Genomic DNA, 17,345 nt, shown 5'->3' with positions numbered 1-17,345 from the left:
AAACATAACCTTCGTTCAACTTCGTCGTGGAGGTCATTAGAAGTTGAAGGTCTAATGTGTCACAAATTATCATAAAGCTTCTCAATATCTATCAAGGCTTTGATTTATACAATGGTTTTAGGCCATAGTTACAATCAGATCTACAGTTGGTGACTAACTTCACAAAATTAAGGATCACATGTTTTAGTCTTTATTAATTTGGAGATATTTGGATCCTAATCAAGATTATAAGGAACCAATCACAACTTGATCTTAAAGGAAACTGATAATATATTCTACCCAATAACGGTGTAGATCAATAATATTCATTACACAATGTATATCACGAGATTACTAACAATATCACGTGAGTCCTAGATTCTTAACAACCAATACTTTCATATTATTAGTATATAATGACATAGTTACCAACAAAATAGAAATGCATTTCTATTAACCTTGATAGTTACTACTTACTAGTTAGTGTACTGTACACGCTATTGAGACTTAAAGAAGTAGAGGATATTTTCTGTGGATTAGGGTTTCTGTGTATTGATTATTGAGTTGATTTAACTTGTGAATTTGGAAAATGTGGGAAAGAGGTAACTGCGACTAAAAGATCGAAATTCAATTTACGACGTCATTTAGAGTCTCGCCATGGTATAAAAGTCCTTGAAAAATTCAAATAAAATCATTCAATCTGATAAAGGGAAGAAAAAGTTGAAAGTATATTCACAATCTCAAGCCTCAATCCAATCTTTTTTTGAAACTAAAGGTACAAGTTCTAAAGCTCACATTTCTCAAAACTATTTCAATTCGTTAATAGCAGAATTAATGATTAAATGTAAGTCATCTCAGTCGTCAACTTTAGTGAGGGATGCACATTTCAAGAGACTCATTCAAGAAATTTGTCCAGCCTTAAAGGTCCTTTCTCATGAAGCACTAATGAAAAATATTGATCATCAATTTATTAACATGAAGGAAAAAATGCAACAAACTTTCTCAAATATTAACTGTTTCTGTTTGACAGTAGATTGTTGGTCAGCTGCAAAGCGTGGCTATATTGGTGTGGCATGCTATTGGATAAAACCAGATTTTTCTCGTGGTCAAGCTGTATTAGTATGCTCTAGAACAGTGGTTCTTAACCTTATTCGAGCGACTGAATCCTGCAAGCTTCATCAGTGCACTCACCGAACCCCGTCGTGAATGGAAAATTTAAATTACTTCTTAGGTATACATTTTATTAGTGCAAAAAATGAACCATCTATCAGTTGCAACCAAAAACCACTGTGCTCAAAGAACAAAACCAACAAAACACGAATTTCCCACAAAAACATAACTCAATGAGTATTTGCTGAAAATTAATGTCTCTTTTGCTGTTGTATTTTAGATGCAAATTCAGAAATGTGAGGCTTCACCTTGGCAACTTTCATATCGTTTTTCGCGACAAAGTATGTTCCTTTTTTTGTTTTTATGTTGACCATCCTCCAAAACGATTGCACACAAAGTATGTTGTTACAAACGGTATGGGTATCTTCAGGGCTTTCTTTGTAATAAGATGGTATAATGAGGATTGCTGAAACAAAAACGTTGACAACGTTGTTGTTCTGAAGAGTTGCTGTTGAGGCTGGCTCTGCTGAATTTCAATTGTTTCATCAAAATATTCATCATTCACGCCTGCTATCGTAACACTAAACGTGAAAGGTTAGCTCACCCATGCAGGATTTGACCTAAGGGGGGAAGTATTCATCGAGAGACTTTGCAAGCTCTTCTAAATGCATGGCAATTACATTCTTCAGCTCTCCAGGTACAGAAATGTCTCAAATTCCAACAGCATCTTCTATCTTACTAACAAACCCGTCCAGCAGGGGGAAATCTGCGAAGTGGAAACAAATGGAAACGACGAGCAGACTGCTCGTCGTTTCCATAAAGGTAGCTCTTTTTTTTTTTAATGTCTCTAGGTTTTCTTCCGCTTTGATAATACTGATTCCACCGCCCTTCGATTAAAATGATTGAGAGAATCAAAAATATCTGGCACGTACGCCAGAGTGATAATGAACTCAGAATTTTCAAAGTGCCTGTGAGACAATGTCTGTACTCTCATAAAAACAGAGCTTATTTCACACGCATGGCAAAAACATGATTCAGCACCTTTCCCTAGATAACTACCTAACATTATAGTGGTACAGAAGTACCTCGAATTAAGAGCCAATTCCTTACACGGCTCTTTGAAGATGATGTACTTCATAGCACTATTTACACGTAGTTCACACATTCAACAACAATTTTTAATTCTTGTGCAAGTTTTGGAGGCAAGGTTTTTGTTGCCAATCCATCCTGAGCAGAACACAGTGCATAACAATGATATGCGGTGCATCAGATTTCACCAGCACTCCAAAACCAGAGTGTCGTTCTAGCATGACTGGAGCTCCGTCTGAACAAACTGCAGAAACCATATTCCATGAAAGATTGTTGTATCTGAAGAAGTCATCCACGAGTTTCATCGTATCGACTGCCTTGATTGTTGATGTAAGAGGCTTACAAACTAACAAATGTTCCTATATCTCTTCTTCTTTCATATCGTGCAGGAATACAACAAGCAGGCTTAGATTGGAAATTTCAGTGGTTTCATGGAGTTCAAGACTGAATTTTGACGGGCTTGAAATCAGATTTGCAACTATTTGAGTCCAGATGTCAATGATCATTGATATCCTCTATTCTGCTGCTGATCGTATCATTTGAAAGGATTGATTTTTCGATGGGTAAAACGCTGAGAACAGGCAAAGTAACCATTTCATCAAATTTGGCTCTCTTCAACTTGAATTCAGCAAGTGCTGTGTTCTTGTATTTCCATCTCCATGCAGCATTAGGAAATGTTATTTCAGTTTTGCTGGTGCTAGACTATAATTGCTTAACTTGGAAGTGCAAATCATGCATTGAAGACGCCGAATCCCATCACATTACTTTATAAACGTGAATCCATTCTGTACATATTTGTCAAACCATTTTCTATTTTTGCTCGATATAGTTAAGAAGGGATTGAAAGATTAAAAGAACATAACAAATGACGTACAATCACTACAGCCACAAGTTGACTTATGAGTGCACCAAGTTCCCTACAGCACAGATATCAACCCTTGCAAATGTGGCTTGATCACCTGCAGCCGATTATGGACGAGCGGAGTGTAACGTCACAAAATAGCACGAATGGGCTGTATTTATTTTGTGTAGGACATTTTTACTATGCAACTAATTATTTGTAATCTAACACGGAGAAGAAACTTTTTTAATCTCACAGCGGGTGAACCCCCGTGGTTTTTTTATGTTGTTATCCCCCCCCCCATTGATTTATACAACGCTGTTGTGGCACACTTGCACTGAAATCAGGTCTTCCTTGTCCACAGTCGCGTCAGTGGATGCTGGGCCGAACCCCTGAGAGTGTATCACCGAACCCCTGGGATTGATCGAACACAGGTTAAGAACCACTGATCTAAAACAAGTCTATATTATCATTTTTGGAGTTAAGGTATCCGCTGTTATTTTTATGTTTATTTTGTGAGGATTTTTTATAGTTATACTGTCATTTGGCCATCTTCTAATCTCTGATAATGTAGTATTATTATATTTTAAAAGATCCTTATGAATTTGTACAAATAGTGAATCAAGCGCTACCCAATATTGACATCAACGTCACTGATGAAGATGTCAAGATGTAAAGGAGTCGTCTTTTATATATCTGGAAATATACAAAAAGGTCCATTATATAAGTCAGAAAATGCAAAGAATGTTATAAACTGCTATCATTTTTTTTATTTTATGAAATGATGTGTGCAAGTTAATGGAGCTCAACCATTTAAAAGAAATTTGATAAAATATAAAAAATAGAGGTTGATTAGTTTCACCTTCTTATATAATTTATTTATCTTGTGTCTTCATTGTAAAACTTTGTATCGAAATTACGAATGATTATGAAACAAAGGCCTTATTTTTTTCTTTCAATCAGTCAAATGACTCCTCTTCCAATATATATATATATATATGTATGGTACCAGGAAAACTACCATGTGGAAAATTGCCAGTAGAAGATTGTCTTGGAGAAAATTGCCCGTATTTTGATCAAACTTCATGATGAATAATAACACATTATAAATTCGCTTAATATTATTTATGATAAATATCTAAACATATTTGTTTGTTCCATCCTCCAAGGGAGTAGCTTCAAGTCTGAGAAATATTATTGCAATACAATTTCATTGCATTTTTTGAAATACAATACAATCTTCTAAAAAATTGATCTAGAGGATTGGTAAGGGGGTGGGGGTAAATAGCATAGGACCTCTTAAAATTTGGTTAAATACTCTCCGTCTACGGATTGGCAATAATCTGGGGGTAGTGTGGGATTGTTAAAAACCACCGCCAATACGTCCAAGGAATCCCTCTAACACCACAAACTAGTTCAAAGGCCTCGGGTTGGCCGGGATCCTGGGGGTAGTTAAAAAACACTACCAAAAAATAGTTCAAAGCCCTCGGGTTGCTCGGGGTACTTGAGGGTGCCCCTGGATCCTTAAAAACTACCGCCAAAGCATCACATACATTTAAAGAACCACTCAAAAAATAGTTTCAAGACCTCGGACTTACCCCCCCCACCACCTTACCAATCCTCTAGATCAATTTATTAGAAGGTTGGATTGAATTTCAAAAAATGCAATGAAATTGTATTGCAATAATGTTACTCACACTTGAAGGTACTCCCTTGGCGGATGGAACAAACAAATATGTTTAGATATTTATCATAAATAATATTAAGCGAATTTATAATGTGTTATTATTCATCATGAAGTTTGATCAAAATACGGGCAATTTTCCTACATGGCAATCCACTAGCAATTTTTCCCTGAGCAGTTTTCCGCACACGGTAAAGGATATATTAATGGAGAATAGTAGAAACGGCAAAGAATAATCAAAATAGTATAAATGGTTTAGTATCAAATAGTGTTAACGCAAATACTAGGTCATGTGGATTCAATATCTATCGAAGAAGAAGAAGTAAAAGCCGTAAGAGATCGTGGAATACGAGTGATGATGAATATTTTTTTTTTTTTAATTTTATCACTGACATTTCTTTTTTTGGTCGTTGAATTGAAATAACCTTTGTTCCTTTGGAAAGTACTAAAAATGACACCGGCCCTGGGTATAGGGGAACTTTAAATAATAATGACCTTGCATAATTTCAGTCAAGTATGTCCGTTCTCTTAGATAACTTGTTGCCAACTAGAATCCAACTTCATAATCCCCATTTCGTAGAAGCCCTTGTCCTTATTGGCAAAAAAAACTCGGACAACCAATTTTCACAGGCATCTATTGAGGCCAAATTTGGTGCCAGCTTAGGACTGTAGGGTGGATGCATAAGAACTTCCCATGTGAGCTCCCGGAGCATCTGGCGCCTCATCAAAGATGTGTGGCCTGGTGTTGTCTTGATAATGTCTTATTGTTTCCTATTAGCCAATGCTGGCTGCTTCAAATGGTCGAATTGTTAATTGTTCACAGTAGAGGGCAGTATTGAGTGGGGGAAAAATCGATCGAACCACTGTTGTGCAACACGAACCGAAGGTGTATTGGCACTGTTTAAATTGTAAATTTTTCTTGATCGGTTTCGACGCGTTTTTCCCTTTCAGATAGTAAAAAATACCGAATTTCTTTCTATGATACCTCCATACTCGACGCACGATAATTCATGACTGAACAAGCTAACTGTAATATGTCCGAAAAGTGTTAGTAGAATAGACAAAAACTTTATTTATTAAATATTTGTGAATGTTTTTTGTAACACACTAAATTTTAAAGCATAACCTTTATTTTGAAAATTTTGAATAATAAATTTTTTTACTTAAGACGATAATTTTATAAAACAAGTTTTAAAAAAATCCTAGTAACGACCCTGACGTTGAGTTGGTAAGTATATTTCCTTTTCGATATGGGAGGACATAAATATTTTACTTATGTTTATAATTTTCGAATATTTTTTCAAATACTCAATATAGATTTTGAGTAGTCCCCGGCATTGACTAGAGTAATAAGGCGTCAGACAAACTTTTCTTTAATAATATAGAAAATAACTCCTCACGAAATCCACAGAGTTACTCTCCGTTATTCATGGGCACTCTCACATGTAGCTACTCAATAATTAGATGTTCACTCTTCAAGAATAAAATAACAACAATAACAGTTTCATAACTTTTTTTTAAACTGACCAGGGATTACTTTAGTTTCTAGAGCGCTCACTAACTGTGCTTCACCTACAGAAGCTCCTTGAGTGTGTAAGTAAGTCATATTTTATTTTTTATCTATTTAAATTCACATAAAGTCGGATATTTCATAATTTATAAAAAATAGAGGACATGTCCGTCCAAAAGAGGACTGTTGATCAATGGTAACCTTATTCTAGAGATATTAACAAGCTATCATATAATTGTAAGCAAATAATTTACAGCAGTCAGTTTCGATCACACACACCCTCCCCTAACTTACCCTGATTCAGTTATGTATTTTAATTGATAATCTTACGTACAGTATTTTAAATTGTACTCAGTATTGCATAAAGAAAATCTTTGGAATCGATAATCCTTTCGGGAAGATTATAAAAACAATACTTTCCATTGATCACTGTCTACGCCAGAGGGTCAGCAACTTTAGAACGCTGTACAGTGTTTACTAAAGAATGCCATTTGGTTGCATTTTGGGCATTAAAAAAATTAAAATAAACATCGTAACCCTGACAATTTGAAGATTTTTTTTGAGGAGAGCAGTTTAGCAGTCACGATGTTTGATTAGATCAACTATATTCCACAAGCACATGGGGAGGGGGAGTAGGAAATAAACAAAGACATGGGCAAGAATTACTCTGGCGTGGATCTTCAAGTTACTCCTCAGGAATTAAGTAGTAATAATATCAAGTAAGGAAAAGAAAATTCAGACTTCAGGTTCCCAATTTAAAAAAACGGGCGAGCTTTAAAATAGAACCTGTTACCTTCACTACTAAATGCAAATTTTTGTATTTGCTATCTGAACATTATTTTTTTTGAGCTTTTATCATTAATATTTAATTATTGAGAAGGGAACATCAAAGCAGGCTTGTGAACAGAACACAAAATGGAACGTGAGTTCAATCAACGGAACGGCTTTTTTTTAACGTTTAAAATGAAATTTTAGCGTTCCATTCAAATAGTACCTACAAAAAATTCAAGAAAGCAAAATTTATATTCTTTTTTAAATATGTTTTAAAGGGCTTCATTATTTCATCATACCTTAAAAATACATAAAATTAAAATTTTGTGTTTCTCATGCCTTTTTTAAAAAGAAAATACTCTTTAATTGTTGTCCAAACAAGAAAAATATGATAGAGCCTCCCTCATATCCAAATTATATTTTTAAATTAAAAACCGATTTACGAGTCTCGAAATTTGAACATCCCTTGTCATTCTTTTAATAGTATATATTTATTAAAATTTTAAAAAATGCCGTTACACTACCTTCAAAATGTGAAGCACACCATTTTTGACCTTACACATATGAATATACAAATATTTATATTGAAAGTACTACATACCTAAAAAATATTTGAAAAAAAAAACCTATTATCTAAAATCTAGACCATCATGAGAATCCTTAGCAAAAACGAAAGATCATAAAAATAGTCACAGGGACATTCAATATATTAACTGGTCTAAATAGCGACGTAGAAAAATATAGTAATAGGTCTTGATGGGTTAATACAATTCAATGATGCTTTTTTAAACAAATCCGAATTTTGATTGTTTTTCGTCAACTTTGAAGGAAATTTTTTTGCTAAACAAAAATAATTAATTAGATAAAGAAAAAATTAAGCGATGTAGTAATAAATTAAAAATGCATGGAACAGATCGAATCCATATACAACATTTTAATACGCTCCTGCAACAAGAGAATGCGGTTTTGGATGAAATATATTTGGTATTGGGAACGATTAAAAGAGTAAGTCCCTCTGAGTTTCGACGCATAAGCATAACTTCTAATTTACCAAATTGTACAGAAAGTGCAGCCTTCAAAAATATTTCTAAATATTACTTCTTCCCTATTCAACAAACACGGCTCAGCTCCTTGGCTACTCAACTAATGAGCTACTGTCGAAATTGTACAAAATAACTAAGCAGGAATTGTTGGAAAGTGGAAAATAAATGTACGACTTTCATTTTTATTAAATGCAGACCATCATAAAATGAGTCATCTAATTCTCAAAAGGACAACTGCCAAAGGAATGTAATAAAAATGGTTTAATTTGATTATATTCAAAGCAATTGATAAACATTGACAAGATCAAATTATTTATATATTCTAAATTATGGTAATAAATATTAAGGACCACAATTAGACTATTGTATATAATTAATTATGTATTTAAAAAAAAGTTTAACAATCTAAATTGTATTTCTTGCATACCAAGGAAATTGGTAAATAAAATTTAAGAATAGGAACAACATTGAAAAAAGTAACGTATTTGTATGAGTAACATGTTCCAAAAGACATGAATAATAAACGAATTTTACTTTCAAAAACCATCTTGAAACATAGTTGCTACTTGTTTAAGTTCTAGGTTCATTTATGAAGTCAGATCCCCCCATAAATACTTAAAATTAACGTAAGTATATAATATTGAGAACAATTCAATCGTTGTCTTCTTCTGCGATACGTTGCTTATATCGTTCATATGATAATCCATTTCTGGATTCATCTTCATCACGTGAGTATAAGTTCCCATCTTCATCCCCACTGTAGAATTCATCATCGATATGTAGCTTGGTTATCAAACCGTAACAGTCCTCACCAGAGTCATCCTCTCTATATTGATCCTCATCTTCTTCATCAGGATAGTCATTACGATAGTTATTTTCATCATTGGAATCGTCTGAATCAATGTCAATTTCCGAATTTGAGGAGTCCGCTTCAACAACAAAGTCCTGAGCATGGACGGAAGTAACATAATCCAAATCGAATTCTTTGTTATGAACAAATGTGCGATAGAAGTCATAGACATATTCTTCTTTTTGTTCCTCCAGGGGAACACCGTTGCAGAGGATTGTGTCCTCATTCTCTTGGCCTTCCACTTTGACTATATCACAAAATAAGTTACCCCGATTTTTGGAAACAAATTCGTAGCGAGACTTAGAGCTTTGTTTATTTTTGGTGGACCTCCTCGAGTCTTTTGAGTTCTTGGAGCGGCGTGTAGTGAGAGATTTAACATCAGATTGTGATTGTGGAATGATATCCAAGGGCTCAGGATCAGGTCGCGTTCCGACATAATCAAATTGAACCTTTAGTCGCTTGCAGGATTGATGAATCAGAAGGGCTTCTACAGGATCATTTGATCGGAGACGTTTAATTCGAAGTAAAGGAACGTCAGGAGATGGGGATACAGCGGATGAGGCCATTTTTGCTTGTTTCTAATAAATAATATGAAATTTATACGGGTTAGGATTCTTAGTTATTTATTCCTTTGGGTTCTACTAAATATTTATATTACAAGAGGAAGAAACTTAATAAATTATAACTGACAAAGTATGAGACAGATTGTTCCTTTGCCGTCAGCTGTTAACTATGGTATACATGACAGATTGTTTTTTGCCAAAACAGCCATTTATTTAATGGGCTGATTTTTTTCCTCTGGATTTTAACCGAAAATCCCCTAGAACACTCAACAAAACAGCTGTATTAATTCTCTCTCTATCAGAACAAACTGCCTAACTAAGCCAAGCGGCCGAATAAAATCCTTGTCACCAGGCCGCTCTATATTTTCTTTCTCAAACTATGGGTAACGCCGTTTTATTTATATGTGAAAAAGGAGGGAAACGTTGCACAGGCGTTACAATGGAATTTTAACATTAACATTTAATTAATTTTCTAACTGAAAAAAATTGAAATGCTATAAGTATCTTTAACTCATACTTGATCTAAATCTATAATTTAAAGCTTTAATTGCAATAATACGATTCATATAGGGACAAAACAAAGATTATTTAACGACATTAATGTATAAAAGTATAATTCATTATCCATTTTAATGATATTGTAATTATATAATGACAACTTAAAATTTTTTATATATCTTTTACCATTAAATATTGTCATAGATATTACAAGACAATGCACATGTAACCCTAAAAACACCTTTCAGCATTTTTAAAACAATTAAGTTGGCTATAAGCTTAAAATTACATTAATTTTAATTTCATTTGGTCACTATGTTTCATAATGTAGCGGAAATGACGTCATTTTTCAATGACTTTAAACAATTTTATCAATTATTATACGAAAAAACAATATAAAATATATATAATAAAACAATATTAAAGTTTTAACAAATTCTGATTAATTTATTAATTAAATACTTTGCTAAGCAAGGATATAAATGAGTAGACAAGAGAGAGGAAATGGATAAGAGGTTGTGTGACTTCTTTTTCTCTCTCTCTGAGTTTCCTCCTACAAACCCTGATCGATTTCTTTTCTCTCTTCCGGTTTTATATTATAGTCGATCAGGTAAGTGCTCTCTCATTTTTAATTATATTATTCTCTTCTCTGTTTTTCTACGGACAATTATCGCTTAATCGTAAGTAACTATGCTCAAGATCTTCACTTGGAGTGCCTTTTTCTGATGATTCAACAATTTTACTCTCAGTGACCATTAACTCTGATGTAGCGTTAATTACGTCTTAGTAGCATATCCGTTAATATCTGGATGATCCTTATTTTATATGCCTCTGCTATCAAGTGACTCCATTAAGCCCCCCATAGTAAACGAAGGAGTGGCCCTTTCCCCTTTTAATTGCTTCAATTAGCGTCCTAAGCGCGTTCCTTTCTTATTTGCCTAGTCTCAATATCCAACTTGCATTTCAGAATGGCGGACGCAGCTCCAGCCGATCGTGGCGGTTTCCGAGGTGGATTTGGTGGACGAGGACGTGGACGTGGCAGAGGAAGAGGCCGAGGACGTGGGGGTCGCGGTGGACGTGGCAAGGAAGAAAAAGAATGGGTTCCTGTCACCAAGTTAGGCCGTTTGGTTAAGGACAAGAAAATCAAGTCCTTGGAGGAAATTTACCTCTTCTCCCTCCCTATCAAAGTAAGATTGTCTTTCCGAAGTCTCAAGTCCCAATTTCATGATGATAAATATACGACGGTCTTCTGATAAACAATTGACGATAACCATTCTAAACCATTTTTATCTGAAATCCTTTCCCGCCCCAATTGATCGCCCTTTGTTACGAGTTCATTTTCATATCTGCTTTTTTTATTTATACTTTTTAGGAGTTTGAAATCATTGATTACTTCTTGGGCCCTTCTTTGAAGGACGAAGTTCTTAAAATCATGCCAGTTCAGAAACAAACCCGGGCAGGGCAGCGTACACGTTTCAAGGCCTTCGTTGCTATTGGAGACTTCAATGGTCACGTCGGACTTGGAGTAAAATGCTCCAAAGAGGTTGCCACTGCTATTCGCGGTGCTATCATTTTGGCCAAACTCTCCATTGTCCCAGTAAGAAGAGGCTTCTGGGGTAATAAGATTGGTAAGCCCCATACAGTACCTTGCAAGGTCACTGGCAAATGTGGTTCCATTTGGGTGCGTCTTATCCCTGCACCACGTGGAACGGGTATTGTATCTGCTCCAGTCCCAAAAAGGCTCCTCATGATGGCAGGTATTGAGGATTGTTACACCTCAGCTCGTGGCTCCACTGGAACCTTGGGAAATTTTGGTGAGTCTAATGGCTTTAAAAATTGTTAACCTTGAGGTAATTTTGTTTTTCGTCTATAGCTAAGGCAACTTATGCTGCCATTGCAAAGACCTATGCTTATCTGACACCGGATCTGTGGAAGGAAACTGTCTTCGAGAAGTCTCCCTATCAAGAGTTTACTGATTATCTTGCCAAGAATCATCGTCCTATTGGCTCTCAGAAGAGAGAAGTCAAACAATACTAAATTTCTGAGCATACTATGTTCATTACATTAGTTTGAAATAATATATGACGATAGCTACTTTTTTTTCTATAGTTAAAAAGAAACCCTGTTGTTACAATTATTTCCTTTCAATGTCCTAAGACTAGGTTAATCTATTTGGAATTTAATTAGCTATGTAAAGTGTTCGGAGCATGTGGTATTTTAAGATTCGAATAAAAGCATTGTGCCCGAGATATTATCTAGAAATTTAGCGCAATGGAGAGGGGGATTTCTCTCATGACTAAGTACAAGAAATAGGAAGTTGAGGCTTCATGCTCAAAATTCACATTAGTTTCCCATAGGCTCTAACCTTAAGTATTTTAGGGTATGTGGTTGATTGTTGGAGATATACCTCCCGTGTATTAGAACTGATGATACATGTGCTTAATAATGTGTATGTCATTATTGTGTTGGTCCTTATTTAGGACTCGAGGACTGAAGCCCCGTCCTAAAAAATAATAAAGTTTGGTCCTTGATGGCGTCACTCGATATTCTTAATTAATTTTTAATCAGTTCTAGTACTAACTGTCTCGAGAACTGATTGATATAATACGTACAAACATAACTAGTGGTGTGTCATCCTTATCTGAGACTGCAGTCCCGTCCTAAAGCTTATAAATTTCAGTACTTTATGACTTTAATTTCTTTTTTAAATTAGCTCTAGTACTGACAGTCCGAAGGACCGGTCATAAGAGTGGACCGAATAAATAAGGACTTAAAACACTAGTGAATGTTAATTAAATAAAATTAACAGTTTCAATTTTAAAAATGCCACAAAACAAGAATTATAGTTTTATTTCATAATTAAGAGTTAAATATTCACATAAGATAGAAAATCATTTTGTTTGGTTAGTCTGAGGTGTGGGAATATTAGGAACCGTTAAAGATACTCCATTGTTTGGGGAAGATCGTGAATGATCACCTACTCCAGTGTCTCCAGAGTCTAACTGTTTTAGTAATCGAAATAGTGCGGCAGCCTCACGAATTCGACTAAATTCTATACAAAAGGCTTGTACCTCAATCACTAATTCTTGAACATTGATGATTTTGTTGCGAATAAGACTCTGTAAAAAAACACATAAAAGTCTTACAAGACGATTCTGCATATACTTGTCTTTGATCGTCTCACAAGTGGATATACAATTTGATATATATAAATGAACGAATTCTGTGGGTAGTTCAACGGCAGTCGTGAGTCTGTTAACGACTTCCATGGAATGCAACGACATTTCCATATTGACTAAAACAGAAAAGTATTCAGTAATTTGATTGGATTCCATCAATTTCAGCAAGACATCAATTGCGATGAGAGGATTGTTCTCAACCAATCCGGGGAGTCTATTCGGAGCCAAACCAACTTGATAGACAAAATTTCTATCCCTATCTAATTCTCTTCTCAAATTTTTTTGTTGTGAAGGACTTAGTGCACCTTTACATGCCTTGGACATGAGTATCTTTGCCTCTAAAATAGAAGTGTTTGTTTCACACATACTTTTGTCATATAAAAACCCCTCTAGTTTCATATCAATGGAAGGATTCAACCACTCACAATCCTCTTCATCTATTAAAGAATACTCATAAAATAATAAACGTCTTTGTCTCTTTAAATTTACCTTTATATATAGGCGGAGGAAGTCTATACACTTCAGGCCTCAATGATCTATTCACTGAATCTCCCGATAAAAGAGCTTCAAAGAGTGATTTTTTATCGATAAGAGAGGTTGGATGTGAATCAGAAAATAGGGCAGATACTCCGGATCGTGAAGAGGCTGGCCATTCCGATTGTGTTTCAGCTAAATCGAGTTGAATCCCAGTGATGTCTGTGGCGTTGTCTTCCTTCACAACATCCTTGACGATATCTAAAGGTGTCTTTTTTATGTTGGGGTGATGAGAAGATATTAGATGGGTGAGGAAATGTCTTTCACCCGGACTTAGTGTCTCTGGGGGATCGTTAAGTAAATTTATAAATGCTGGAGCGAAGGGATTCATGTGGAAGGGATCATCTACATACAACACAAAACAGAGAATAGTATTAGAAATATTATATTAATGAATCTCTAGTGGTATAGTAATGATCAATTATTGCGTAATTAAACGTTCTATTGTAAAAATCATGAATGAATAAGTAAGAGCGAGTTGTAATAATAAATGAATAATCTATTATATCCTCTCACGAGTCCCAACCCTAGAAAACTCTTTAACACACCTTTATAACATTCGTGAATAAAAGTGAGAGCCGTGAGTCTCTGAGCAGGTGTCATCTCTTCCATTGTCGTCAATATGACGAGTGCAGAACCTAACTTGAACACATCATTCCGGGAACCGAGAAAGGCTCCAGAAAAGCGAGAAGTTAACTGTTCTAGAGTCAGAGACTCCGTTGATTCTTCAGACAAAAGTCCCAAGAGCGTCGTTAAATGAGTAGGACTCAAACCCTTCATATTCTGTCTAGTGGATCCGCTTCAACTTTCACTTTACTTTTAGGAATCCCGAGGCAAATCCAATTCAATGATCAATCAAGGGATGATGGATCGGACTAGCTATGGTGTGCAATGCCAATACGGAATCTTGTGTTTTATCCTACGCACTATGACGTTGACTTATCATAGAATCACGTCACGATAAACAACGATTCTCTATTTCGAATAAACAAAGATGCTAGGCATATTTATTTCAGCTGCTTTGTTGAGTAGGATTTAAAGCAGCTGACTCTACGTAATAGCAACTCAGAAATGATATTATAAATCAAGGACTCTCCGTTCATTTTAAGGTCTGTCATTGAAAAGATTATCATTTCAATATATATAATAACTAATTACTATTCTCTAAATAATATTTAAGAGTTGGCATCAAAGAAAATTACTGGAGACTAGCTACCATATGCTTTTTCGATATTTTCTATTTGACATTCGAGGTTGAGGGTAAGCTTAGTTTTTCACACGACGCACTATGGCGTCATCTTACAATATGTGATGACATCACGATATTCATACTGCTAGGACTTAGCGAATCATTCCCTCTGGTCTCTGCTGCGACTACTCGTATTGCTCAAACTTGGAGCAATCGAGTGCTTCATTTTAAAATGTCTCTTTTAAGTCATGGAGAAAGAGGGTCCCTTATCTAAGGAATTATGCTTAATGAGGATTGATTTTTTTTTAATTCAAGGTCCGGATTCTAATCTGAGGTCTCTGCAGAAAGGTTCTGATCTAAGAGTAATTTGGCCTTATTTTGGTTCATGTCTCTGAATTCCTTCAAGTTAAAGGAATGAATGAAGGGAAACTGTATTCCTGATCTAAGGGATGACCAGAGACGATGAAATTGTACCTGTTGACGTCATGTGGACGAGGAAGAAAGCTCCAGGTATTCAATCTATGAGTTGCTGTTCTTGTTCAGGACAGGAAAAGCCTCTTTCCTATTTCTTTATCCTCAATTCTCTACGTAGTTTTCCTATTTCCCAAAATACTAACTAATAAGTGATAATAGCTAATGCCTAATAGTTGTATTGCACAATGTCTATTAACTTGGTGCTTAGAAATGTCCTACGGAGTCGACTTCCGATTCTTTCCCTTACTAGAGTGAGAGTAAGTATTTGAAATGTAGATATAGGACTAGACTCGACTAGTTTGAGAACTTGAGTGACATGCCATGTGTCTTGTTTCCCTTAGTTAATCCACGAAGACATACATGATCGATCCCAAAACTTTCCTTCTCCTACAATGGGTGAGCAAACGAGCCTGATTTCCTTTTTTTTTACAATGAAGATCATGTGGTCTATGGTGTTTATACCTTTTTTCGTTTAAATTATAGCTGGATTTACAGAAAAGCTCGACTTCATAGCACATAATGCCTATGACGGTATTCCTATTTATAGAGTTTGCAACAGGAAAGGGCAAGTCATTGTACCAGGCGGAGATCCAGGCATTGATAAAGATGAATTAATTCGAATGTACAAATCTATGACCTTACTCAACACGATGGATAAAATTTTATATGAGTCACAAAGGCAAGGTCGAATAAGTTTCTATATGACCAATTATGGAGAAGAGGCTACTCATGTAGGCTCAGCTTCTGCATTAGATCCTCAAGACATAGTATACGGTCAATATAGAGAAACAGGAGTGTTACTTCATCGAGGTCAAACATTGGATGGATTGATGAATCAGTGTTACTCCAATCAGCTCGATTTTGGGAAGGGAAAGCAAATGCCCGTACATTATGGAAATAAGGATCTCAACTTTGTCACTATTTCTTCTCCTCTTGCCACACAAATGCCTCAAGCTGTAGGAACAGCTTATGCCTTCAAAAGGGCAAAAAATGGCTTAGTTGTTATTTGCTACTTTGGAGAAGGCGCAGCTTCCGAAGGGGATGCACACGCAGCTTTTAATTTTGCAGCGACTTTAGACTGTCCTATTATATTCTTTTGTCGGAACAACGGATATGCCATTTCAACACCAGCTGAAGAACAATTCAGAAGCGATGGAGTAGCTCCTCGAGGACCTGCTTATGGCATCTCCACCATACGGGTCGACGGCAATGATTTATTTGCTGTGTATAATGCAACGAAAGAGGCTCGAAATATCGCTGTGAGTGAGAATAGACCTGTTCTAATCGAGGCTATGACGTATCGTATTGGACATCATTCCACTTCTGATGACAGTAGTGCGTACCGATCAGTAGATGAAGTTAGATACTGGGATGTGAAGGATCATCCAATCACTCGTTTTAGTTTATATCTCAAGGATAAGGGCCTTTGGGATGATGATACGGAAAAAAAATGGAGACAGGATGCACGTCAACAGGTAAATTCCATACCAATTATGCACTGACATACATTTAATATCTTATATCTTTTGATTCCAGGTTTTGAAAGCATTTGCTCGTGCCGAAAAGGAACTCAAGCCCTCTATCAAAGAAATGTTTACTGATGTCTATGATGATATACCTCCTCATCTGCAGTATGTTCCTCAAATATTATAATAGCTGATATGTACATAATTATATATATTTCTATTTTTGTTTTACTCTGTATAGATCTCAAATGAAGGAAATGGAATCTCATCTCGAGCTCTATAAAGAACATTACCCCATTAAAAACTATGCTAAATAAAAATTGGTGCTAGATATTATATTACAAATTGGTGCTAAATATTGTGTCAAAATTTTATACCTCCATACTCAACTTTGAAATATTTTATGTAGAACTTTTTATTATGATTTTGTAGTTACTATAGTTCAGGAAAATATATATATTTATATACATGTCTTTATATCCTTAATAAATTTGAATCTTTTTATTCATTCATATTTTATGTTTAGAGTAAATTAGGTATGATGTGGCAGAGCTCTGACATGCTG

General features: G+C 35.3%; 4 protein-coding genes across 5 annotated transcripts; 2 read left to right on the top strand and 2 right to left on the bottom strand.

Moving 5' to 3' along the window:
* Nucleotides 1-8,273: 8,273 nt before the first annotated feature.
* fs(2)ltoPP43 (female sterile (2) ltoPP43) lies at nucleotides 8,274-9,611 on the bottom strand. Its single transcript, XM_040707351.2, has one exon. It carries the CDS (start codon nucleotides 9,441-9,443, stop codon nucleotides 8,679-8,681), a length of 765 nt encoding a protein of 254 aa, XP_040563285.1. The 5' UTR covers nucleotides 9,444-9,611; the 3' UTR covers nucleotides 8,274-8,678.
* Nucleotides 9,612-10,405: 794 nt separating this feature from the next.
* Nucleotides 10,406-12,058, top strand: RpS2 (ribosomal protein S2). Of its 2 annotated transcripts, none has more exons than XM_040707360.1 (4): nucleotides 10,406-10,548; nucleotides 10,906-11,125; nucleotides 11,311-11,752; nucleotides 11,812-12,058. In XM_040707360.1, exons 2-4 carry the CDS (start codon nucleotides 10,907-10,909, stop codon nucleotides 11,973-11,975), a joined length of 825 nt encoding a protein of 274 aa, XP_040563294.1. In that variant the 5' UTR covers nucleotides 10,406-10,548; nucleotide 10,906; the 3' UTR covers nucleotides 11,976-12,058. The 2 variants fall into 2 exon arrangements, with proteins under 2 accessions (XP_040563294.1, XP_040563293.1); XM_040707359.2 differs by having other exon boundaries at nucleotides 10,478-10,618.
* A 689-nt stretch (nucleotides 12,059-12,747) lies between these two features.
* Nucleotides 12,748-14,835, bottom strand: Not11 (CCR4-NOT transcription complex subunit 11). Its single transcript, XM_040707355.2, has 3 exons — nucleotides 14,200-14,835; nucleotides 13,607-13,996; nucleotides 12,748-13,554 (listed from the first exon to the last, which is right to left on the bottom strand). The coding sequence occupies exons 1-3, from the start codon at nucleotides 14,429-14,431 to the stop codon at nucleotides 12,830-12,832; spliced, it is 1,347 nt and encodes a 448-aa protein (XP_040563289.1). The 5' UTR covers nucleotides 14,432-14,835; the 3' UTR covers nucleotides 12,748-12,829.
* A 597-nt stretch (nucleotides 14,836-15,432) lies between these two features.
* On the top strand, nucleotides 15,433-17,270 carry BckdhA (Branched chain keto acid dehydrogenase E1 subunit alpha). Its single transcript, XM_040707356.2, has 5 exons — nucleotides 15,433-15,571; nucleotides 15,656-15,710; nucleotides 15,798-16,789; nucleotides 16,851-16,945; nucleotides 17,022-17,270. The coding sequence occupies exons 1-5, from the start codon at nucleotides 15,500-15,502 to the stop codon at nucleotides 17,095-17,097; spliced, it is 1,290 nt and encodes a 429-aa protein (XP_040563290.1). The 5' UTR covers nucleotides 15,433-15,499; the 3' UTR covers nucleotides 17,098-17,270.
* Nucleotides 17,271-17,345: the final 75 nt, after the last annotated feature.

The sequence above is a fragment of the Lepeophtheirus salmonis genome, chromosome 2 (genome assembly GCF_016086655.4).
Source record: "Lepeophtheirus salmonis chromosome 2, UVic_Lsal_1.4, whole genome shotgun sequence".
Lineage (NCBI taxonomy): Eukaryota > Metazoa > Arthropoda > Copepoda > Siphonostomatoida > Caligidae > Lepeophtheirus > Lepeophtheirus salmonis.
The sequence above is the reverse complement of the archived record's forward strand: the minus strand, read 5'-3'. Positions and strand labels throughout refer to the sequence as shown.

What these genes read in the sequence shown, in the direction of transcription:
- RpS2 (XM_040707360.1), top strand. Translation starts at nt 10,907, where the DNA reads ATGGCGGACGCAGCTCCAGCCGATCGTGGCGGTTTCCGAGGTGGATTT. An exon ending in TCTTCTCCCTCCCTATCAAA is followed by an intron (nt 11,126 to 11,310) that starts GTAAGATTGTCT and finishes TATACTTTTTAG; the next exon opens with GAGTTTGAAATCATTGATTA. An exon ending in TGGAACCTTGGGAAATTTTG is followed by an intron (nt 11,753 to 11,811) that starts GTGAGTCTAATG and finishes TTTCGTCTATAG; the next exon opens with CTAAGGCAACTTATGCTGCC.
- Not11 (XM_040707355.2), bottom strand. Translation starts at nt 14,431, where the DNA reads ATGAAGGGTTTGAGTCCTACTCATTTAACGACGCTCTTGGGACTTTTG. An exon ending in TATTCACGAATGTTATAAAG is followed by an intron (nt 13,997 to 14,199) that starts GTGTGTTAAAGA and finishes TGTTGTATGTAG; the next exon opens with ATGATCCCTTCCACATGAAT. An exon ending in TCCTCCGCCTATATATAAAG is followed by an intron (nt 13,555 to 13,606) that starts GTAAATTTAAAG and finishes ATTCTTTAATAG; the next exon opens with ATGAAGAGGATTGTGAGTGG.
- BckdhA (XM_040707356.2), top strand. Translation starts at nt 15,500, where the DNA reads ATGTCTATTAACTTGGTGCTTAGAAATGTCCTACGGAGTCGACTTCCG. An exon ending in GACAGGATGCACGTCAACAG is followed by an intron (nt 16,790 to 16,850) that starts GTAAATTCCATA and finishes TTTTGATTCCAG; the next exon opens with GTTTTGAAAGCATTTGCTCG. An exon ending in GATATACCTCCTCATCTGCA is followed by an intron (nt 16,946 to 17,021) that starts GTATGTTCCTCA and finishes TACTCTGTATAG; the next exon opens with ATCTCAAATGAAGGAAATGG.